The 25,323-nt window shown below is 39.2% G+C and overlaps 5 protein-coding genes across 5 annotated transcripts; 2 read left to right on the forward strand and 3 right to left on the reverse strand.

The window, feature by feature from the left end:
• The first annotated feature begins 2,948 nt into the window (after nt 1–2,948).
• LOC122297641 (cytochrome P450 81C13-like) lies at nt 2,949–5,360 on the forward strand. The gene is made up of 2 exons (XM_043107754.1): nt 2,949–4,003; nt 4,505–5,360. Exons 1-2 carry the CDS (start codon nt 3,104–3,106, stop codon nt 5,123–5,125), a joined length of 1,521 nt encoding a protein of 506 aa, XP_042963688.1. The 5' UTR covers nt 2,949–3,103; the 3' UTR covers nt 5,126–5,360.
• Nucleotides 5,361–5,739: 379 nt separating this feature from the next.
• On the reverse strand, nt 5,740–8,602 carry LOC122296618. Its single transcript, XM_043106420.1, has 5 exons — nt 8,401–8,602; nt 7,528–7,970; nt 7,192–7,362; nt 6,682–6,993; nt 5,740–6,201 (listed from the first exon to the last, which is right to left on the reverse strand). Exons 1-5 carry the CDS (start codon nt 8,600–8,602, stop codon nt 5,740–5,742), a joined length of 1,590 nt encoding a protein of 529 aa, XP_042962354.1.
• Nucleotides 8,603–8,641: 39 nt separating this feature from the next.
• On the reverse strand, nt 8,642–9,211 carry LOC122296619. Its single transcript, XM_043106421.1, has one exon. It carries the CDS (start codon nt 9,209–9,211, stop codon nt 8,642–8,644), a length of 570 nt encoding a protein of 189 aa, XP_042962355.1.
• An 884-nt stretch (nt 9,212–10,095) lies between these two features.
• LOC122297643 (cytochrome P450 81C13-like) lies at nt 10,096–12,457 on the forward strand. Its single transcript, XM_043107755.1, has 2 exons — nt 10,096–11,104; nt 11,602–12,457. Exons 1-2 carry the CDS (start codon nt 10,208–10,210, stop codon nt 12,220–12,222), a joined length of 1,518 nt encoding a protein of 505 aa, XP_042963689.1. The 5' UTR covers nt 10,096–10,207; the 3' UTR covers nt 12,223–12,457.
• An 11,371-nt stretch (nt 12,458–23,828) lies between these two features.
• Nucleotides 23,829–24,317, reverse strand: LOC122296620. The gene has a single exon (XM_043106423.1). It carries the CDS (start codon nt 24,315–24,317, stop codon nt 23,829–23,831), a length of 489 nt encoding a protein of 162 aa, XP_042962357.1.
• Between the last annotated feature and the right edge of the window lie 1,006 nt (nt 24,318–25,323).

Consider the following 25,323-nt stretch of genomic DNA (forward strand, 5'->3'; position numbering starts at 1 on the left):
CGTGCAAGTTCATATAGACCCTTTAAAAAATGAATAGGCTAAAAAAAAAAAAGAGTTTTTCTTTTTTTCATAATGAGATATATTTTTTCATAAATGGCCTACGTGAGACTTGTATAATTAGAGTTTATACAAAACATACTACCTAGATAATCCATTTTCTAGATAAAAAATGAGCCATTTCCACCACCTTAAACACTAGCTAGAGACCCTAATATTGTTGTAGTAGTAGCATGGTGCAATCCTTCGTCTTAAATTAGGTTAATTCTTCCCGCTTATCCTTGTTTTGTATTCTCCCTCTGCACTAAAAATATTGGAATGATATTTGTAAATTGTCACCACCCCATGCATGGTTGCTTGTGATGATCATGTATTTTTTTTTTTTTTTTGGATGTCTCTCTGATGATCTTGTTGCGTCGCTAATTTTTTTCCCCTCCCGTCACCCTTCTTTTTTGGATGGGGCCTAAATGGTGGCAATTTAACTCTAGCAACTTAAGTTCTGCTTGGGTTTTGGGTTTCGGCTCCGTGTGGCTACTTGTGGAGGAACCTCGGATGCCTCGTGATCGTTCTTTAATATATAAGCTCATGAATATGAACTAGAATTCTATTCATGAGATGGTGTCATCAAAAGTAATATCATTTTGGTAAGCGATATCGATATATGATCGTACAAGTAAATCTTTTTCATTATTGCTTAATTGTATTTTTAATTACTTCTATGTGTGATAATTAAATGGATGAATGTCAAGTCCCCTATTGATTATTAATTGATGTGGAGATCACTAAATTTCATGAAGTGTTATAGGGTAAGTTCCACATTTTATTCTAGTTCTTTTGAGTTACAAATACAAATGTGATTATATTTTTATTAAAGGCAAGCCTAGCTCTCTCTCTCTCTCTCTCTCTCTCTCTCTCTCTCTGAGTTTTCATTGTTAACATAATTTACTATATATATATGGTTTGATCAATCTCATTAATCTGATCAACTAATCTAAAATGTCACCATTGAAGGTATTTTGACATGACCATACAATATGCCATCATTAAAGACAAGTCTACTTTTTTTTTTTTTTTATATTTTAAGTTAAAAGGTGTAACGATCTCTTAAAAAGTGATTCTGTATTAGCCTCAAAGATCAAGATCGAAAAAGAAGATAGAAAAAAGAAGTTTCAATTCCGTTCTGGATACTTAGCTGTCATATTCTAACTGAATTATCCTGATATGGGCCTGACCTAAAGAGAAATACTAAAATAGCAAACTGCAATTAAAATGTAAGCTACGGGCCTGAGTCCATTAACTGAATACAATAGGCTAAAATGTAGCGGAAATAAACAAGTGAGGCCCATGGGCCATATGGTTGGAGTAAAGCTTCAGTACACTGCATTGTACTTCCCAAACACTTCAGTTCAGATGCTTCGTCATCTCTCTACTTCTGCACGATCGAACTGTGACAAAAGGTTGTAAAATAGGAAATCTAGACAAAATAGTTTAAGCACAACTAATTACACGCAGAAGTAATCAAAGCTGAGAGAGAAGGTTTTCCATGGAATGGCGGGGACTACAAAGAGCCTCCAAAGGCTTAGCCTTTGACAAATGAGATCGTGACATGTCCACCATTTCCTTGTCAAGCCTTTCCCAGTCAAAGCACTGAATGAGTGCACCAAGGGCCAGTGAAATTACCCGGTGGCTCGTTCCAGCACCAGGGCATGCCTTCCTCCCAATCCCAAATGGGATGAATCTGAAACCCTCTCTTTCTTTTGAGTAGCATTAAACGCTTGAACAAATGATGTATGATCTAATTCATGTGGACGTTTTTCTCATTAATTAAAACCTTTGAGTTCTTTACCAAACGTGTAGATCTTTTAATCTATCAGTCAAGAGAGTATTTAATATGAGGGCTTTAATATTTGCTTCACCTAATTAGCAGCTTACAAAAACTGCAACCTGTTTTGCATGTAGTGGAAGAATTCTTTCTGAAATACTGATTTGAAAACCAAATTATCATAACCGAAAAGTGATGCTGAGAAATAATATTAAGGAACAATGGGAAGATTTGATATTATCTCTCCAACATGAAGGAGTCTGAAGCTCGCGTTGGAGTCTTGGACTAAGAAATTACCTAGAGTTAAAATCAGCTTTTTCCCTCCAAACAATGGTAAGGTTCTCTAGAAATTACTGTACCATTAGATAGGGACCTTTCAAGCTCAAGATGAATTACTATACATAGTTACATCTTGACTAATTTCCTGCCTCAAGATGAAAAAACCTAAAAACAATAAAAAGGGCACCCAAATGGCCAGGCCGAAGCTAGCTAACTATATAAAGGCGGCTATTTTTAGATAGAAAAATCTTTTTGTAAGTACATTTTGTGTATCAATTCGTACACTAATATTAATATATAAGACATATGTTTAACGAAACGATATGATTTGAAGATTAAAATAATTTTCATGGGATAAAATATTTTCTTATTTTTTCAAAAAAAAAATTATATATTTTTCTTTAAATAAAAAAATTATCGATACGTAAATTAGTGTATAAAATATACTTATATATAGCAAAGCTCAATTAAAATGCAGATTTTAACACATTCTGCACGTAAACGTTTTTAGGATCAGAGATCTTACTTTACGAAAAGGAACTTCAGTCCCAAGCAACATAGTTTAAGATACTACACGCAAATCAGATAATCAAAGCTGAGAGAAATTGTAGGGGAGTAAAAGCCTTGAATGATTGCACCAAGGAGCAATATTGCATTAAGGCGGTGGAACAGGATATTCAATAATTGCACCTGACATGACCATGTGCACACATTTATGGATAATGCAAATTAAACAAAACCCACTTGTATATCATGCACACGTGTATAGAAACATATAATGCATGCATATATAGCATTAATAAATGACTAAGAGTGTGGATGTGAATATGTTTGATGGAATAGAACATTCAATTATTGCACATAACCTCTGAAATTACTCTTGATTATCGATAGTGCTGATTTTACCAGCCGAGAAAACTCTCATACAATAACAAAAGGCCAGGATCTCAACAACCTCCACATTCGTTAGTTAATGTGGAAGCACAATATCATTCTAGCTTCGCCATGGAAAACCTTCACTACTACGGTGCTTTCTTGCTCTCCATTATCTTCATCATCATCACCAAACTTGTATACAAGCGCCATAGCCCAAATTCACCACCTGGTCCATTTTCTTTGCCAATAATCGGCCATTTCCACCTCCTTAAACAACCTCTATACCAAACTCTAGAAACCCTATCATTTCAGTATGGTCCTGTCTTGTCTCTTAAATTTGGTTCTCAACCTGTGGTTGTCGTATCTTCTCCTTCCGCTGTCGAAGAATATTTCACCAAGAACGACATTATATTTGCAAATCGTCCACGCTCCATGGAGGGTGATATTTTGACCTACAATTTAACTGCTCCGGCTTGGGCTCCATACGGCCAATTGTGGAGGAACCTCCGACGCATCCTGAACATCGAGGTCTTCTCTAAGAACAGCCTCCAAAAGTTTTCCCACATCCGAGAACAACAGGTTTACTCCCTTGTTCGCCTAGTGTTCAAAGTCTCAAATGGATCAGAACCCCAAAAAGTGGAGTGTAAGTATTTCTTCTCACTTCTGACCTTCAATGTAATTATGATGATGCTCACTGGAGAGCCATGTGTTGGAGAAGAGGCTGCAAGTACAGATCTGGGAAAGCAACAGCTCAAAGACGTGAAGGGGATTCTTTTTGCATTTTTGGGAATGAATATATGTGATTACATCCCAATTTTGAGGTGGGTTGGTTACAAAGGGTTGGAGAAGAACATGGTAAGATTGCGATGGAAGAGGGATAAATTTTTGTGCCACATGATAGAAGAGATTGAGCAAATAAAAAACAGTCCTTTGAATACTAAGAAGGGGACTTTGATAGAAACTCTGCTGTCTCTTCATGAATCAGAAAGTGAATTTAACTCAGATGATATCATCAAAAGCATCGTTTTGGTAAGTGATAATATAAATTTATCAAATTATTCTTGATTTATGTCATTTTGTATTATCACTTTTTGGTCTTCAATTTGCTTTTCAAATCGCTATTTCAGAAAACAAAATTTCCGTGAGTTTTTTAGTAAAACAGGATGCATTATATGTAAGCTAATTAAACAAGTTTCAAATACTCCTTTGATTTTCATCTATGAATTTTCTTTCTTACCTTAGTGGCTATAGCACGTATTGAAGATGTATGGTACTTTCATCCTATCATACAATGCAATTAATATTATTCAAAACAAATGATTGTGTAAGTACGTAATTAATTTAATGCCATAGTGTTTTGTGAGAAGATGCAATTAATATTATTCAAAACACCACGCACATAATAGCAATTTTTCTTGTTAAATGGCGAATTAGTACTTAGGTCTAGCTTCTAACATCAACAAAACATTCGTGGCTTAGAGTTTTACCTGCAAATTAATCCTAACGTTACCAGAGCATTTATTACTTCAGATGATGTTTGCCGCGGGAACAGATACAACAGTAACAACGATGGAATGGGCAATGACACTTCTGCTAAATCATCCAGAGGTATTGCAAAAGGTTAAAGCAGAGATTGACAACCAAGTTGGACATGGGCGCTTGCTAAATGACTCTGATCTTGCCAATCTTCCCTATCTTCGTTGTGTCATCAGCGAAACACTTAGACTCTATCCCCCAACGCCACTTTTACTACCTCATTTTTCTACAGAAGATTGCACTGTTGGGGGTTATACGATACCGCAAGGGACAATGCTATTAGCCAATGCATGGACTGTGCATAGGGATCCCAAGCTCTGGGAGGATCCCAAAAGCTTCAAGCCAGAGAGATTTGATGGATTCAACGGAGACAGAGATGCTTTCAAGTACTTCCCATTTGGGAATGGGCGGAGGTCATGCCCCGGTGCTGGCATGGCCAACCGCCTAAGTTCACTGGCCCTTGGTGCACTTATTCAATGCTTTGACTGGGAAAGGCCAGACAAAGAGATGGTGGACATGACTCCTGCTGCAGGGTTTCTTCTGGCAAAGGCTAAGCCTTTGGAGGCTCTCTGTAGTCCCTGCAATTCCATGATAAAGATCCTCTCACAGCTTTGATAACCTGATCTGCGTGTAATAAATTAAACTATCTTGCTTTAGACTGAAGTTCCATGATACATTCTACCATGTATCAATCAATTTGGTTGGAATTTGGTTGTTTCCCTTCTATTTGTTGTTTTTTTAACTACTCCATAAATTTTGTAGTCCACCTATTTAGAGTAGTACATAAAAAAATATCCACTTAGTCGGAACATCTCCATTACACTACAATAAACTCTTTATTTGTGGTCAATTCTGTTTAAGAAAATGACTATTTCATGTTAAAATTAGTCTATTTTTATCACAAATAGTTATTATCGTCGCAAATAATCCATCATATATATTTTTGTTTCTTGTAGTGTTAACTATAATTATTACCTAATCATTATTCAAACACTAAAATTAATATAATTTTTACAAACTTATAAAAAAATATAAAAATCCGTATAACTTTCACAAACTTTAAATAAAAATAATATTAGAAAATAGTTTTTTAATTTTATAATAATCTTTTCTTTTCCCTCTTATACTAAAAAATTCAATAACATATCCTAATCTAAATCATTTCAATACTATTCCCTTTCTTTTTTTTTTTTTTTGAAAGTAATATCTCTATATTTCATTAACAAACTTTAACCAATACAAAGTTTATCTTTGCTCAGACAAGCTGCAATACAAACTGGGACTTCTTCTATCCAAACCTTTTTTTCTTCTAATCTTAAAGCTTCTTTTGCTAAACTATGAGCCACATTATTCTTTTCCCTATAAGCAAATTGTATAGACCAATCTGATCTGTTTGCTAGAACAGACTGTATATCTTCAATCAAAGAACCACCAAATGATAAATCTTCCCTAGTACTTAAGACTGCTAGAATAACAGCCTTTGCATCACCTTCAAAAATGGCCTTCTGAATATTAAGGTCATTACACAGCTCCAAAGCCTTCCAAAGTGCATAACCTTCTGCTACTACTGGAGTTTGCACATGTTGTCTTTGATCACATATAGCCCCTAAAGCCTCCCCCTCTTCATCTCTGATCATGATTCCCACTTCCATTCTTTTCTTCCTTAGATCCAGTGAAGCATTCCAGTTCACCTTTACAAAACCACTTGCTGGTTTTTACCAAATCTTCTTGTCTATGCTAGTAATTGATGTCTGACCTTCCTTCTTCTGAAAACTTTGAGAATGCTGATACTCCTCAAGGCACTCTTTTGCTGTTTTAAGCACTCGTGTTAGGCATGAAAATCTTTTTTCAAACACAAAATCATTCCTTCTGAACCATATCTTTCGAAATAACACTGTCATCTCCTCCAACTAGTTTTTATTCAATCTTCCAATTAGTTTTTCCCACAAGTGTAGGAAATCTTGTTCTGTGCTACTCCATTTTTTAACCAGACTTAGAGAATTAGACCACACATCATTTGCAGTTGTACACTCCCAAAGAGCATGCATGACAGTTTCAATTTCTGCACCACAGAGAGGACATCTTTGGTCAACTACTATTTTCCTTTTGAAGAGATTCTTTTTAGTAGGTAGTAGATCATTCCCAACTCTCCATATGAAGAACTTAACTACCCTTGGCACTTCCAGTTCCCATATACACCTCCATCTCTTATCTTCCTTTTCTTCCTCTGAGCAACCACCCTTTTTGTTTTTTAATCTCTCCAATTGCAGATAATAGGCACTGTTGATTGTAAAAAGACCCTTCTTTGATGGACCCCATATAATTTTATCTTGTGCCTTGCCTTTGCTCAAAGGTATGCTTAAGATCTGCTCAGTCTCATCATCTGAGAAAATAGATCGAATCTTTTCTTCATCCCATTCCCTTTTTTGATTATCAATCAGCTCCTTAGCCCGAGAATCACCCTGCAGACTAGATATTGGTGACTGAACAGCATATGATGTAGGAGTAGATAACCACTTGTCACCCTAGATCTTTATTTTGCTTCCACCCCCCACTTTCCATCTTAAGCCTTCTTGCAACAAATCTCTAGCCCACCAGATACTTCTTCATATAAGGGAAGGTTGTGACCCAAGCTTAGCCTCCATAAAATTTGAGTGCCTGAAATACTTTTTCTTGAACACCACAACTGTAAGTGAGTTAGGATTCCTAATAAGCCTCCATCCTTGCTTAACTAAGAGAGCTAGATTGAAGCTCTCCAAATCCCTGAACCCCAGTCTACCCTTTCCTTTTTGAAGTCCCATCTTAACCCACTTCCTCCATTGTATTCCCCATTCTGTTTGCTGCTTGCCCCACTAGAATTTTGAAAACATGCCATTGATTTCATCACACAGGCATTTGGGCATCTTAAAAACGTTCATGGTATATGTAGGGATAGACTGTAGCACTGCCTTGATCAACACTTCTTTTCCAACAAGGGACAAGAAATTATTTTTCCAACTAATTATCTTCTACCACACTCTTTCTTTTAGAATGCTGAAAGTCTGATACTTGGACCTCCCTACAATAGTAGGAAGACCTAAGTATTTCTCATAACTTCCACACAGAACCGAATCTCCGGCTTCTAATATTCTTCTCTTGTCTTCTGCCTTGGTATTGCTGTTGAAAAAAACTGATGTCTTCTCCTTGTTGAGGAACTGGCCAGAAGCTCTTTCATACTTTTTCAGCAACTCTTGAATTCTACCCCACTCTTCCAGCTTTGCTCTACCAAACAATATGCAGTCATCCGCGAATAGGAGATGATTTATACTTGTTCCCCCTCTTATCACTTGCACACCCCTTGTTAGTCTCTGCTTCTCATAAGAATTTAAAATGTTACTAAGGCTTTCACCACAAATGAGGAAAAGATAGGGTGACAAAGGATCACCCTGTCTTAATCCCCTTGTAGGATTAATTTTGGAACCTGCCTTCCCATTTATCAAAATTGAATAAGATACTGACCTAACACACTTCATAATGAGTTTAACCCACTTTTCACAAAAACCCATCCTTTGCATTACAGTCTCTAAAAACTCTCACTCCACACGGTCATAAGCTTTTGACATATCAAGTCTAATGGCCATGCTCCCCACCCTCTCCCTCTTTCTTGTCTTCATTGAATGTAACATTTCATATGCGATCATTATGTTATCATTAATCATCCTCCCAGGTAAGAAAGCACTTTGGGTAGGAGATATAATGGCACCAAGCACTCTTTTAAATTTGTTTGTGATGGTTTTTTACACAATTTTATAGATTACATTGCAAAGGCTTATAGGTCTGTAATCACTAACCTTTTTTGGTTCTTTTATTTTAGGAATCATGGCAAGGTATGTATAGTTGAGTAAAATTACCATTGAGTACTGATAATGCAGTCTTGCACACTTCATCAACTATAATACTCCAATGATTTTGATAAAAGCATGCTCCAAAGCCGTCTGGGCTAGGTGATTTGAGGGGTGCCATTTGCTTCACAGCCTCTTCAACCTCCAATCTAGTAAAGTCCCTTGAGATACTCATATTCATTTCATTTGTAACCCTTGTATTGATCCCCATCACACATTTATTCATATCTTCTTTAGATGACCTTGTTGTCTAAAACATTTTTGCAAAATAAGCTCTGAATGTTTTCTCAATTTCTTTAAAACCCCTGACCCTTATATTGCTTTCATTTTCCACTTCTGTGATTTGATTTCTTTTTTGCCTTTGATTAGCACAAGTACGGAAATACTTTGTATTTCTATCTCCAAGCTTGTACCAATTAGTTTTAGCTCTCTGTCTCAATTTCAGGTCCTCTTTTTCCAACATCAAACTCAACTCTTCTTTTACTTTCTTGACTTCAGGAACATTATATCTGTTTTCTTTAGCTTGCAATCTGTGCAAATACTTTTTTTTCTCTTCTATCTCCTTTCTTCCAACCTTCCTCAGCTGCTTACTCCATTTCTGTAAAAGTTCTTTGCTTCTATTTAAAAACTCCACCATTCTGCTAGACTGATTCCTTCCCGGCACTTCATGCTTCCAAGCTTTCTTTAAAATCATTTCAAACTCCTCCGCCAAAGCCCAATTAGCTTCATATTTGAAAGCTTTTTGAATATCCCCTTCCAAGAACTTGTCTTTGTTTAAATGAATTAGCAAAGGCTTATGGTCAGATGTACTAGTCACCATCACTTCCACCCTTGCTTCCTTATATACTTCTATTCAAACAGGGTTTACAACAACCCTGTCTAATCTTTCCTTAATGTAAGTTTTATCTCCATGCAAATTGCTCCACGTATACTTGTCTCCTTGCCAAACCAAGTCATAAAGATTCCCATCATGTATAACTTCCCTGAATAATTCCATTTGTCCTTCAGGTCTTGCTCTGCCTCCATACCTCTCATCATTAAAAAGGATTTCATTGAAATCCCCCACTATGCACCACCCTTCATGCTCCTTAGGCTTAAAAGATTTCAGCAAGTCTCAAGTGGCCTTCCTCTTTGCAGTTTCAGGATGCCCATAGAAGTAAGTGAGCAGCCATTTTTCCTCCACGTCTGCATCTTTAAACCAAGCATTAATATGCCTTTGAGAGTAACTTACAACCTCAATTCCCACATTATCATTCCATAATAGGATCATTCCTTCCCCTTTTCTAGCTGAATCCACCATAAAACAACCCTTACAATTCAATCTCCTCTTAAAACTTTCACACCTTCTATTACTAAGTTTAGTTTTCATAATGAAAATCAAAGTGGGCTTATTTTTCTCCGCCATATTGCCAAATTGGGTTTGTTTCAATACTATTCCCTTAATTATATATACTCAGTTCAAACGATCACAATACTCTGGGCAGACGAAAACTTATTGATGCTTGCGCAAGTGAAAATGTTTGGTGGAACAGAACATTCAATAATGATTGCACCAGACCTGCTGACCATGAGAAAAGCATCACTACTCTAAAGAGAAAACATCAATATCAAACTCTGTTTATTATATAGATTTGTATACTTTCCACGTCAATAAGATAAAATGTTTGTCGGTTTGCTAACATGCACGATTTGATTCTACTAGCAGAGTTTGATTGATTCTACTAGAAGAGCAAGCCCCCGTACAAAAACAAAAGGCTATCAAAAACCTCCACATTCGTTAGTTAATGTGGAAACACAGTATCATTCTTGCTTCGCCATGGAAAACCTTCACTACTACGGTGCTTTCTTCCTCTCCATTATCTTCATCATCCTCACCAAACTTGTATACAAGCATAGCCCAAATTCACCACCTGGTCCATTTTCTTTGCCAATAATCGGCCATTTTCACCTCCTTAAACAACCTCTGTACGAAACTCTTGAAACCCTATCGTTTCAGTACGGTCCAATATTGTCTCTTAAATTTGGTTCTCGACCTGTCATCGTCGTATCTTCTCCTTCCGCTGTCGAAGAATGCTTCACCAAAAACGACATTATATTTGCAAATCGTCCCCGATCCATGGCTGGTGATATTTTGACCTACAACTTAACTTCTCCGGCCTGGGCTCCATACGGTAACTTGTGGAGGAACCTCCGACGCATCCTCAACATCGAGGTCTTCTCTAAGAACAGCCTCCAAAAGTTTTCCCACATCCGAGAACAACAGGTTTACTCCCTTGTTCGCCTAGTGTTCAAAGTCTCAAATGGATCAGAACCCCAAAAAGTGCAGTGTAAGTATTTCTTCTCACTTCTGACCTTCAATGTAATTATGATGATGCTCACTGGAGAGCCATGTGTTGGAGAAGAGGCTGCAAGTACAGATCTGGGAAAGCAACAGCTCAAAGACGTGAAGGGGATTCTTTTTGCATTTTTGGGAATGAATATATGTGATTACATCCCAATTTTGAGGTGGGTTGGTTACAAAGGGTTGGAGAAGAACATGGTAAGATTGCGATGGAAGAGGGATAAATTTTTGTGCCACATGATAGAAGAGATTGAGCAAATAAAAAACAGTCCTTTGAATACTAAGAAGGGCACTTTGATGGAAACTCTGCTGTCTCTTCATGAATCAGATAGTGAATTTAATTCAGATGATATCATCAAAAGCATCGTTTTGGTAAGTGATAATATAAATTTATCAAATTATTCTTGATTTATGTCATTTTGTATTATCACTTTTTGGTCTTCAATTTGCTTTTCAAATCGCTATTTCAGAAAACAAAATTCCCGTGAGTTTTTTAGTAAAACAGGATGCATTATATGTAAGCTAATTAAACAAGTTTCAAATACTCCTTTGATTTTCATCTATGAATGTTCTTTCTTACCTTAGTGGCTATAGCACGTATTGAAGATGTATGGTACTTTCATCCTATCATACAATGCAATTAATATTATTCTAAACAAATGATTGTGTAAGTACGTAATTTAATGCCATAGTGTTTTGTGAGAAGATGCAATTAATATTATTCAAACCACCACGCACATAATAGCAATTTTTCTTGTTATATGGCGAATTAGTACTTAGATCTCGCTTCTAACATCAACAAAACATTCGTGGCTTAGAGTTTTACCTGCAAATTAATCCTAACGTTACCAGAGCATTTATTACTTCAGATGATGTTTGCTGCGGGAACAGATACAACAGAAACAACGATGGAATGGGCAATGACACTTCTGCTAAATCATCCAGAGGTATTGCAAAAGGTTAAAGCAGAGATTGACAACCAAGTTGGACATGGGCGCTTGCTAAATGACTCTGATCTTGCCAATCTTCCCTATCTTCGTTGTGTCATCAACGAGACACTGAGACTCTATCCCCCAACGCCACTTTTACTACCTCATTTTTCTACAGAAGATTGCACTGTTGGGGGTTATACGATACCGGGAGGGACAATGCTATTAGCCAATGCATGGACTGTGCATAGGGATCCCAAGCTCTGGGAGGATCCCAAAAGCTTCAAGCCAGAGAGATTTGATGGATTCAACGGAGACAGAGATGCTTTCAAGTACTTCCCATTTGGGAATGGGCGGAGGTCATGCCCCGGTGCTGGCATGGCCAACCGCCTAAGTTCACTGGCCCTTGGTGCACTTATTCAATGCTTTGACTGGGAAAGGCCAGACAAAGAGATGGTGGACATGACTCCTGCTGCAGGGTTTCTTCTGGCAAAGGCTAAGCCTTTGGAGGCTCTCTGTAGTCCCTGCAATTCCATGATAAAGATCTTCTCACAGCTTTGATAACCTGATCTGCGTGTAATAAATTAAACCATCTTGCTTTAGACTGAAGTTGCATGATACATTCTACCATGTATCAATCAATTTGGTTGGAATTTGGTTGTTTCCCTTCTATTTGTTGTTTTTTTAACTACTCCATAAATTTTGTAGTCCACCTATTTAAAGTAGTACATAAAAAAATATCCACTTAGTCGGAACATCTCCATTACACTACAATAAACTCTTTATTTGTGGTCAATTATGTTTAAGAAAATGACTATTTCTTGTTAAAATTAGTCTATTTTTATCGTAAATAGTTATTATCATCGCAAATAATCCATCATATATATTTTTGTTTCTTGTAGTGTTAACTCTAATTATTACCTAATCATTATTCAAACATTAAAATTAATACAATTTTTACAAACTTATAAAAAAAATTTTAAAATCCATATAATTTTTACAAACTTTAAATAAAAATAATATTAGAAAATGATTTTTTAATTTTATAATAATCCTTTCTTTTCCCTCGTATACTCAAAAATTCAATAACATATTCTAATCTAAATCATTTCAATCCTATTCCCTTAATTATATATACTCAGTTCAAACGATCGATCACAATATTCTGTGCAGACGGAAAATTATTGATGCTTGTGCAAGTGAAAATATTTTGTGGAACAGAACATTCAATAATAATTGCACCAGACCTGCTGACCATGTGAAAAGCATCACTACTCTAAAAAGAAAACATCAATATCAAACTCTGTTCATTATATAGATTTGTATACTTTCCACGTCAATAAGATAAAATGTTTGTGGGTTTGCTAACACGATTTGATTCAACTAGCAGAGTTTGATTGATTCTACTAGAAGAGCAAGCCCCCATGGCCCATACAAAAACAAAAGGCTATCAAAATCATCCACATGTTTTTTTTTTTTTTTGATAATCAGAATAACCTTTCATTCAAATCAATTATCCTTACAAATAGCAATTTTATCCAGCCATAAAGCTTGACTAACAAAAGAAGGACAATAATCCCACCACATACAAATATCATCAATCAACCAAGCATGTCTTGCCAAACGATGAGCCACCAAATTGCCTAAACGGTTGACATGCACAACTTTAACTTCTTGGAATCCCACCATCAACCGACGTATGTCTTGAAGAATAAAATCAAAATCTGTTAAACATACAGAATTTTCATTCAAAGCATTAACCAAAACCAAGCAATCGGTTTCAAGCATAATCTTTGGGACACCCCATTGAGTACACAGCTGTAGCCCTCTGAGAAGTGCAACTGCCTCAATAAACTCAGCAGAAGAAACCTCTTTTTCTACCTTAGAGCAGGCCACGACAACCTCACCATGCTGATCCCGCAACACCACCCCAATCCCAGCAACAGAATGTTCAGGAAAGGTGGCCCCATCAATATTCAGTTTCAGAAAATCATTTGGAGGAGGATGCCATCGTACTACCTTAGTAATCTTCTGATTTGAAACATCAAACAATTGCACCTGTGCATATTCTTGTTGCAAAGAAAGAGTATTATTAACAGACACATGAATATGCATAGAAATATCCTCATAAATCCTTTTATTCCTTCTATACCAAAGTCCCCATGTTATAGCTATAAATCTGGCCAGCAGAGAATCAGACCCTCTTACACGAGCTAAATTTGCCAGATCCCAGAAAGACAGATCAGGTTGCATATTATCCATTTGAGAATAGAAAACACCCCACACACTCCTTACTTCCGAACAAAAAAACAAAGCATGAGCAGCATCTTCCATACCTTGATTACATAGCCCACAGGTTGCATCATCCAATACATGTTTCTTCTTCAGATTCAGGAAAGCTGGAAGCTTCTCCTGACATGCCCTCCATGCAAAAACCTTCATCTTTTTAGGAAGTTTCAGATGCCATAATGACTTCCAAAACACAGCCTCAGATCTGCCGTTAGAAGACTGCCCATTTGAGAGATATTGATTATGCTGAAGATATCGATAAGCACTCTTAACAGAAAAATTTCCATTCTTTTCATTACTCCAATACAAGGAGTCTTCAGCATCTATGGAAACTTGTAGTTTTAAAATCTGTTGAACTAAATTTGGATTGAATAGAGCTCTCACCATATGAACATTCCACCAACCCGTGCTGCCATCTATCAAAGAATTAACCTTTAAGTTTTCATCAACCTCCACTAGAGCTGAAACATTTGGACACTCCGGTACCCATGGATCCTTAAAAATACGCACAGTTTGCCCATTCCCCACACGCCACCTACAACCTTTTCTCAAACAGTCAAGAGCTTCCCAAATTCCTTTCCAAACATAAGATGAATTAGCACCAGCCTTGGCTTCAAATAAGCAAGAATTCGGAAAATATTTGGCTTTATAAACTTTGTAAAAAAGAGAATCCACATTCCTTAAAAGCCTCCACCCTTGTTTAGCCAGAAGAGCTAAATTAAATAGATGCAGGTCTCTAAAGCCCATCCCACCTTGGAATTTTGAAACACACAACTTCTCTCATCTACACCAATGAATTTTATTTTTCCCGAGAGTGATCACCCCACCAAAATTTTGCCATCATCATCTCTAACTCATGACACAAAGTTTTAGGAAACAAAAAACAGCTCATGGCATAAGTAGGAATAGACATAGCTACAGCTTTTATGAGCACCTCCCTACCCCCTTGAGATAACAGATTCCCCTTCCATACCTGTAACTTCTGCCACATTCTCTTCCTTATATCATAAAAAGCTTGTTTTTTTGACCGCCCAACCATGGGAGGCAACCCTAAATACTTCTCATACTGCTGTGTATAGCTGCCACCCCACAACTGCATAATATCTCTTTTCAGGTCATCATTCACATTTTTGCTAAAGACCATAGAAGTTTTTTCCTTATTAATACATTGGCCCGAAGCTCTCTCATACTTGTTCAACAAAGATTGGATCTTCACATTTGTAATCACATCAGCTTTACAAAATATGACACTATCATCCGCAAATAACAGGTGATTTATTCTAGGAGCACCTCTACAAATCCTTATTCCATCCACCCCTTCCCTACTAGCATTTCTTTTTAGCAAAGAAATAAGACCTTCCGTGCACAAAAGAAATAAATATGGTGATAACGGATCTCCTTGCCTAAGGCCCCGAGAAGGAATAATAGGGCCTTTAGAACTCCCATTGACTAAAACAGAGAAAGAAATTGTTCTAACACACTGCATAATTAAAGAAATCAGTTTTTTTATCAAAACCAAGGGACTCCATAATTTTTTCTAAAAACAGTCATTCCACCCTATCATACGCTTTACTCATATCAAGTTTGAGAGACATAAATCCCTTCCTACCCTTTCTCTTATTACGAAGGAAATGCAGCAACTCATAGGCAATAAGAACATTATCAGAAATCTGTCTACCAGGAACAAATGCGCTTTGAGAATCAGAGATAATATCCGGCAAAACTCTCTTAAGTCTATTAGCAATGACTTTAGAAAGAATCTTATAGAGCACATTACATAGACTAATGGGACGGAAATCTGCTACCTTTGAAGGAGAAGCTTTTTTAGGGCTGAGAGTAATGAAAGTATGGTTTAAGCCACTAGGAAACATCCCAGAATTCAAAGCTGAAAGTAAAGCATTAGTAATTGAGTTGCCTAACATACCCCAATATTTCTGAAAAAAAAGAGGAGGCATACCATCCGGTCCAGGGGCCTTAGAAGGGTGCATCTGTTTTAAAGCTACCTCCACCTCCTCAGCACCATAAGGTTTTAACAGTTCCTCATTCATCTCAGCAGTGACTCTTGCCTCAACACCCGAAAGAACATCCTCCATATCCACACGATCTGCAGCAGTGAATAAAGTCTGAAAATATTCAGTAATTAAAACATCCATCTGTTCCCCTTTTTGCCAAATCCCAGACTCATCTTGCAACTGCATAATACTATTCTTTCTTCGTCTAGTGGATGCCTTAGAATGAAAATACCGGGAATTACAATCCCCTTCTCTGAGCCACTTTACCCGAGATCTTTGCTTCCACATTAACTCATCCCTTTCAAGCCATTTTTGAACCTCAATACATGCTTGTTTATGTTCCTCTAGACGATGTGGTCCAGAGTCATTCTCTTCTAAGCATTGAAGCCTCCTTTTAGCAGTAGCTAAATTTTTCTGCACATGGCCAAAAGAAGCCTTATTCCATCTTCCTAATTCAGTAGCACACACTGAAATTCTTCCCATAATCTGATCCAAAGAAATAGGACCATGTCTCCGATCCCAAACCCTCTCAATAATCGAAGAACATTCAGATTCTCCCACCCACATAGCCTCAAACCTAAACAACCTCCTACTTCTCCTTCTAAACAAAGCCCCTTCAGTGTCCAACCATAATGGAATGTGATCGGAATAGGCTGCAACTCCATGTGTTACTCGAAGATTTGGAAACATATCACACCACAAAGAATTAGCAAGAAAGCGATCTAACCTTTCCTTCACTAAATCCTCCTCACCCCTACGATTACTCCAAGTAAAACGAGACCCTACATAACCCAAATCCCTCAAGTGACAATCTGATAAGACCTCTCGAAACTCCCTCATCTGCAAATCACTTCTTATGTTTCCACCCAGTTTCTCAGAATGATCTAAAATTTCATTGAAATCCCCAAAAACTATCCATGGTAAATCAACCCCACGGCCCAAAAATTTCAAAAGCCTCCAAACTTCAGACCGCTGCCCACTATTGGGATGACCATACACCCCAGTCAACAACCACTCCACCCCATCACAGTTTTTAATAGAGGCATGAATATGGTTTCTAGAAAAACTAATAATCCTCAGATTAACATCTTCTTTCCAAAATAGAGCCAAACCTCCACTTCGACCCACACTGTCAACACCAAAACAACACCGAAAGCCCAATCTTAACTTACAGAACTCCAGCCGGCGTGATGATAATTTCGTTTCTTGAAGAAACAAAATTTCGGGAACTTCACTCGTGAGTAAATCACGAAGAGAACGAATACTCCGTGGGTTCCCAAGCCCACGGAGATTCCAAGATAAGATTTTCATTGAGCTCAGCGGGGCTGATCATCAGCCACCGCCGCTCTCTCTGTAAACATCTCCCCCGAAATAGATGAAATAGAAGAGGGTTTACCTCGTTTAGCATCAATCTCCACAATCGGGATCCCCTTCCTCTTCTTGCCATGGTTTGGAAGCCGTTCGGACTGAAGAACTGAAGCTGCCGCATCACTCGGCACCGAGCTACCCTCATTCGCCTGAGATTGCACCTTCGGAGAAGCCCTAACATCGAGTCGCTTTCCCCTTCTCTTTTGAGTGTTGTTACGAGAGCCAGACACAACATAACTTTTTGGGTCTGCATTACCCGATGGGCCGGATCCGAAACCCACAAACATATTAGGGGCCTCCAAAACTGAAACGTCCATGAGCCCATCTTCAAGTTGAGACGCTTGAACGACATTGAAAACAGCCGTTTTAAACACAGTCTGTGTTGAGCCTGCTTCATTCACTGGAGAATCCAAAACCGTAACCTCCTCATTCAACATAGACGGCGTAACAGTCGGGACAGATGAAGATTCTTTGCTTGCGGAAATATCGGACCCCTCAAAATCTGGATTTTTCGCCACCTCTAAATCCGTAACGGGCAAACCACTGCCCTTTCCATTTGCAACCATTCGTGGATCAGCCTCAACCGGAACACCCTTATCCGCCCCTGTTTGAGCCGTAGCCGCCATTGTAGACGCACGTCCTCCACCCCTACGGAACGGAAGAAATCCCGCACGTAGCCATGGACCATAAGGAAGTCTTTGGGCGTCGACTTGATTTGCATCAACATCCTCACACTCCTTTAGAGAATGACCCAGAATACCACAGTGAAAACATACATCCGGTAGCCGTTCATAAGAGAACCGTACCCAACAGGACACCCCCTCCTCCAGAATCATACGCTTCCGACGTAAAAGCGGTTTGGAAATATTTATGAGAACCCGGACTCTCATGAATTCTCCCCACTCCATCTCCCCATTGTCTAAATCGACTTCTAAAACCTCCCCCAATGCACCCCCAACTAATCTCCCGATGTACTCATTACGGGCCATTAACGGTAAATCATGTAAACGGACCCAAAACGGGGCATGCACCAGATCTAACTTGCCAATCTGCAACCTACCATCAAATTCTTTCAACAAAACCAAATGTTTATCGAAAGACCACGGACCCTCACGCATTACCTTGAGTTTGTCTCTCATATCATCAAACTCGACCAACGTAAACTCAGAATTGAGATCCCGAAAACGAACACCCTTAACCAGACGCCAAACTTTCCTCATCATTTGCTTAAACGCCTCGTGATTATAATGCTTCTTGATCAGAAGCTTCATAATCAAACAGCTCGCCCCTCGCTCTAAAACATCCTCCAGCCGGTTAATCTCCACCGAAACTGCTTCATTCTCCTTCTCAGTTAACGACAAACTTGCATAAAGTTCATCTAAGGCATCCGCCATGTCGAAAGCCTTGTACGAGAGACGAGAGGAAAAAACCCCCACTCTATCCAGAGAGAGGAAAATTTTCACTTCAAGGATCAAAATCATCCACATGTTAGCGTGAGCTGTAATTGTAATCAATTAGGAGAGATTTTAGGCATTTCAAATATGTAAAAATCCCGTGAATAAGGGAGATAAACATGGGTCTAGGAAACGGAATTGGATAGCCAAGAGGAGTGTCTTTACTTTTACGTCATCTTCTTATGTATATAACTTAGTACATGTTAGAGATTGCGGTAAAAAATATTATTTTTAACTTAAAAACTTATAGTTTAGAGCTTAACTCAATAAACTCTATTATTAAAAAACTATTTATTGTTTGGGATCTGTATGTCTATAACACTTTTAAACATACTAATTTATTTGGAAATAAATTTAAAAAACACTTTTTGACATAAAAATGACATAAAAGAGCATATACTTGATAAAAATAAAATATTATAATAAAATAATAACAAAAATAGTCTAATAGATTTTTTAATAATTATAATGAAAAAGAAAATTTCTTCAGCGATGCATAAGTGATAGGAGAAGAATGAAAAATATTGATGGACAAAGTCTTGAGTAAATTATACGGGAATAATAAAAAATATAGATTGGCAAAGTTGTCATTGTGCGAAAATGATGAGGGTCATTTCGTAATGTACATAGCACGGTAAAATAGGGATTACTTTTTCTGAAGTATTCTGACAAAAAGCATCACTTTGGTACTTTTGTTGAAACATAGTTTTCTGCTTTTTCTTGATTTAGAAGTACTTTAATGTAAAACTACCAAACAGATAAATTTTATCATATAAGCATTTTATATCATTCTACCGCACTTTTTAAACCTCCGACCGCAATTCCGAACAGTCCCTTACGGCAGCATAGATGATGAATATATGAGATTACAGAGTTTTTGACATGGTATCACGAGCCATATGAATTCTGGCTTCCTGTATTGCATCTTAAAAATACGATTTTTTCCATCCGCTCATGGCGGACTCCGACGATCAGAACACCTCTTGCAACACGTCCAACCTCTCAGACTCTATCCTTGAATTGACAACAAGGATGACTGAGGCATTGAACAGAATGCAGACCCGACCATCACCATCGAACCCTCTACCACTCCAATCGGCATCAAGTTGGAAGGCTCCAACTATGCCTTGTGATCCCAGGTTGTTGATTGGCAATTTTATTCGCTTTCCTACTGCAAAAGTAGTGTGAGACTCCATTGCAACTACCTTCTTTGATGGGAGTGATGCATTACAAGTATATGAACTTCGATGTCGTGTAACTCGCTTGAAGCAAGCCTCTGGCTCCCTTGAAAAATATTACACCGAGTTGCAAGGGTTATGGCGTGAAATTGATTTTCGCTGGCCAAATCTCATGGAGTGCTCTGCTGATATTCAACATTATAATCGGATTACCCAAGAAGATTGGGTATATGTGTTTCTAGATGGTCTTGACGATCGGCTAGACAAAATACGTGCCGATTTTTTACACATGAAACCGTTTCCTTTGATCGAGCAAGCATATGCGCATGTTAGACGGGAGGCTATACGACAGCAGGTCATGATTAACCACGACATTGATGGGATCCAAGGGGCTGTCTTGGCCTCCAAAGGTCTCACGTTAGCCAACTTTGCCCCTGGTAAATCAACCAAGACCTGAACCCCAACTGATGCAAAGAAATATTCTCATTGTGGCAACCAGAAACACACACATGAAAATTGTTTTCAGTTGCATGGATACCCAGATTGGTGGCATGATCTACAAGCCTGTAAACATCGTGATGGAACTGGCACGACTGGCAGTCTAGGCAAAGCCACGGTCGCTGCTGCTGAGCCTCACCTCTCTCTCATACAACCAGTCTTAACATCCATCGATGCTCCTCCGACTTGAACTCAAGTATTTCTAGTCTTGCCCTCCTTACCCCCCACAGTGATGCGCATTGCAGTGCATGGCTTCTTGACTCAATGGCCACCAATCATATCACCTTTGATACCTCGAATTTTTCTCAAACATCTTGACGCCGAACAGAATAGCGATTATCCTGCAGGCTAGTTCCAACAAATGATTCACAAGAGAAAAATCGCTCAAAACCAGAGAGAAAAGTCTCTAGGATTTAATTGAATATTATCAAATCAAGCAATGATCAAAATCAGTCCACAAACCGGACTATTATAGCCAAAAATCATGTTTATCCGAATTTTGCCAAAAATAGCAAAATCTCGAAAATCACTCCAAATTGAAATTTAAAATAAAATAAGAAATCTGTAAAAAAATGGGGCCCAAATCGAATTTAAAATGACTTCCTAACTGACAAACAAAATATTACCATAAATAGAAAAAATAACTAAAACTAGCGATTCGAAGGAGAAAACAGCAGAATTTGAGGTTGAAAAAAAGGCACATGGAGCCATACTCAATGTGGACAGCGTGTGTGCTGAAAAGAGCTTTCCGAATTGGGGTCTTATATGCGATTCTGATACCCGTAGCCAAAGTTATGGCCAAAAGACTGAAACGCACTCAAAATGACCACAATGAGGAACATATCACAATCAATTCCTGCCTTTGCACTGATCTGCCAACTCATAGTATCTCAGCACCATCAAAGTGCAATCTGACAGCTCAACATCATCTATCTCGGATCCCCCTGCATCAGTCGGCTCGGGTTGGAAAGAACTCGTCCTCGAGTTTAGAGTAGTGTCATTAGAATCCACAAAACAAGGACTTAGGTACTTCACATTAAAGACATCAGAAGTCTTCAAGTGACTGGGAAGGCGCAACCTGTAAGCATTATCATGATCTTCCGCACGACCTCACAAGGTCCAATCTTCCGATCCTTAAGCTTATTATACTTACCAATAGGAAAACGATCACGAGTTAATGCAGCCCAAACAAAATCACCAACATCAAAAAGTACCTGACGACGATGACTGTCAACCCGAGTCTTGTACTTGGTATTGCTCTCATGAATGGTCTGTTTCACCTGCTCATGGATACCCCGAAGATGCTCTGCCATCTCATCTGCTTTAGGACTGAAACGTCCTATACGTGGAATAGGGGCTAAGTCCAGTACCCCGGATGGGTATTGACCATAGACAATCTCAAATGGGCTTAAGCCTGTGGTTCTGTTTTTCGATCTGTTGTAGGCAAATTCTGCTTGAGGCAATGCCAAATCCCAGTGCTTCGGCTTAGTTCCTACCAAACATCTCAAAAGGTTGCCCAAACTCCTGTTCATCAGCTCGGTCTGGCCATCCGTCTGGGGGTGGTAGGCGCTGCTAAAATTCAACTGTGTTCCCAGTTTCCCTCACAGGCTCTTCTAGAAATGATTGATGAACTTGGTATCACGATCTGAAGTGATGGATCGAGGAACACCATGTAAACGCACAATCTCCCTGAAATAAAGATGGGCAATCCGAACAGTATACATAGTCTTCCTACAAGCTACAAAATGGGCCATCTTGGAAAACCTATCAACCACAACAAAGATAGAATCCGAGGCCCTTTGGGTGCAGGGTAAGCCCGACACAAAATCCATGCTGACATCGAACCAATGAGCTTCAGGAATAGGTAAGGGAGTGTACAAACCCGCATTAGTGAGGACTCCCTTAGACCGCTGGCACACATAACAACGGTCCACATAATGGGCCACATCACTAGTCAACTTGGGCCAATAAAAGTCAGAAGAGATAAGGGCCAAGGTCTTATCTCGGCCAAAGTGTCCCTCATTATGAAGCTCACTTATAATTTGCTGCCTCAATGAACAGTCTGGAATGCACAACTGTAATCCACGAAACAGATACCCATTATGCAAAATAAAATCATGATGGTGATCATCAGTTACCTCATGAAAATATCCTTCCAAAGGAAGGATCAGCTGCATACATATATGTGAACGTCTCAAAGCCTGCAACGTTGGTACTCATGGTGGTGAGGAGTAAGGTACGATGGCTCAAGACATCTGCAACGCGGTTCAGACTCCCTGCTTGGTGCCTCAGCGTAAAGGTGAACTCTTGCAAGTATGCCACCCACTTGGCATGCCGTCTACTCAGCTTGTGTTGCCCATTGATGTACTTCAGGGCCTCAAGATTGGTAAATAGAATAAATTCCTTCTGTACTAGGTAGTGACGCCAATGCTTCACGGACTAAACTATGGCATAGAACTCCAGGTCATAAGTGGAATAATTTTTCTTTGATCTCGATAGCTTCTAGCTAAAAAAAGCAACCGGATGAGCTGCCTGACTCAGAACACCACCAATGCGAATGCCAAATGCATCACAATTTACCTCGAACACTTTGTCAAAATCAGGGAGTGCCAAAACTAAAGCCTCGGTCATCTTCTGCTTGACCAGTTGAAAACTGGCCTCTGCCTCCTCAGACCACTGGAAATCACACCCCTTGAGGCACTTTGTGATAGGGGCAATCAGAGTGCTGAAATTTCTAATGAACCGGTTGTAGAAAGATGCAAATCCATGGAAACTTCGGATGTCATGTAAAGTCCTTGGTCTGGGCCACTCCAAGACTGCATTTATCTTTGACTGATCTGCATGAACACCATCAGTAGACACAACAAAACCAAGAAAAGTGACAGAAGTAGTGAAGAAAGAACACTTCTTCTGATTGACAAACAGGCACTTCGTTTTCAGCATCTCAAAAATAGTACGAAGGTGATCGAAGTGTAAAGCCCATGTCGGACTATAAATGAGGATATCATCGAAGTAAACTACAACGAATTTCCCTATAAAAGGCCGCAAGACTTGATGTATAAATCTCATGAACGTGCTGGGCGCATTGGATAGCCCAAAAGGCATGACCATCCACTCATACAACCCTTGTGGGGTCTTAAACGCCGTCTTCCACTCATCTCCAGGCCTTATTCTGATCTGGTGGTATCTGCTTTTAAGGTTAATTTTTGAGAAGACCTTAGAACCGGATAGCTGATCCAACATGTCATCCAGACAGGGAATTGGAAACCGGTATTTCATTGTAATTCTGTTGATCGCTCGACTGTCAACACACACACGCCAAGAACCATCTTTCTTTGGCACTAGCAAGGCAGGGACTGCACATGGGCTCATATTCTCTCGGATATAGCCCTCTCCAACAACTCTACCACTTGTCGCTGCAACTCTTCAGCCTCCTTGGGACTGAGGCGATATGCTAGTCGATTTGGAATATTTGACCCAAGAATAAGGTCAATTTGATGCTGAATATCCCTTATAGGCAATAGCCCAGGAGGAAGATCCTCTGGCATCAAGTCAGAAAATTCTGCTAGTAGTCGCTGCACCTCTACTGGTAAATCTGTATCCACGTCTACTGCACTATTCTCGCAATGTAGTAAAGCATAGACCACGCCTTCATGCTCAATCTCATCTAAAAACCTGGACATAGAAAGCAGGTTAGTATTATTGGCTATAGGGGTAGGAGTGAGTCCTTCCCGCCGGGGCACCAACACAATCTTTTTTCCCTTGATGTTAAGGGAATAAGTATTCTTCCGTCCATCATGAATGACACTGCGATCATACTGCCAAGGTCGACCCAACAATACATGACACGCGTCCATAGACACAACATCACACCAAGCATTATCGAAATATTTTCTACCAATTGAAAAAGACACGAGGCATCGCCTATCAACTGTTACCTCACTTCCTTTATTTAGCCATGACAACTTGTATGGCTTAGGATGCGGTCCGTCTTCAACTGCAATTTCTGGACAACCTCCTCGGACAATACATTCTCACAACTGCCGCTGTCAATGATCATTTTGCAGACTTTATCTGCAACTGTGCAGGTCGTGTGAAAAATATTGGTTCTCAACCAATCGTCTCCTGATTCGCCCTTGAGAGTCAGTAGACTCTTGCAAACGACCAGAGTCTCATGACCATCTCCATACAGCACATCATCAATCTCATCATCATCATACACGGGCTCGCCAATCTCCTCAGTCTCGTCTACCACGTTTTCCTCAATCAAAAAATTTTTGCCCTTTCGATTAGCAGGCTTCCTGCAATCAGTCACCCTATGCCCCTGTTCACCACAACGAAAACATCTAATAGTAGGGTTAGAATTACTCTGCGGTGGCTGCTGGACAGGACGGGAATCCTGAGGGCGAATTGGCCAACTATTTTGATCGCTCCTAATCATTGGTCTCCTGTTTTGCTATTTTTCAACAGCAAGTGCACGCTAGTAGGCCTCCGAAACATTCCACAGTAAATGAAGGCTGAGGACATCTTACAAGGGTTGGCACAAACCCCCCAAATACCGCGCCACCATCTGCTCCTCAGTCTCAGATAAATCGTTTCGGGCAACCAATTGGTAAAACTCCTCCGTGTAATCATCGACTGATCGCGCGCCTTGCCTCAATGCATGAAGTCGCTGAAACAAGGTTTGCGTTTAGCCGAAGGGAAGGAAGTGACCCTTCATCTTCTTCTTCTTCTTCTCCCAATCAGTGATCTTGGCCTTGCTCTGCCTGTCTCGTGAACGTCACAACTGCTCCCACCATGCAGATGCTCTGCCCTTGAGTTTGATGGCGATTAATTTCACTTTCACATGGTCGGGGACTTCCT

This window comes from Carya illinoinensis, chromosome 15 (assembly GCF_018687715.1).
Source record: "Carya illinoinensis cultivar Pawnee chromosome 15, C.illinoinensisPawnee_v1, whole genome shotgun sequence".
In the NCBI taxonomy this organism is placed as follows: Eukaryota; Viridiplantae; Streptophyta; class Magnoliopsida; order Fagales; family Juglandaceae; genus Carya; species Carya illinoinensis.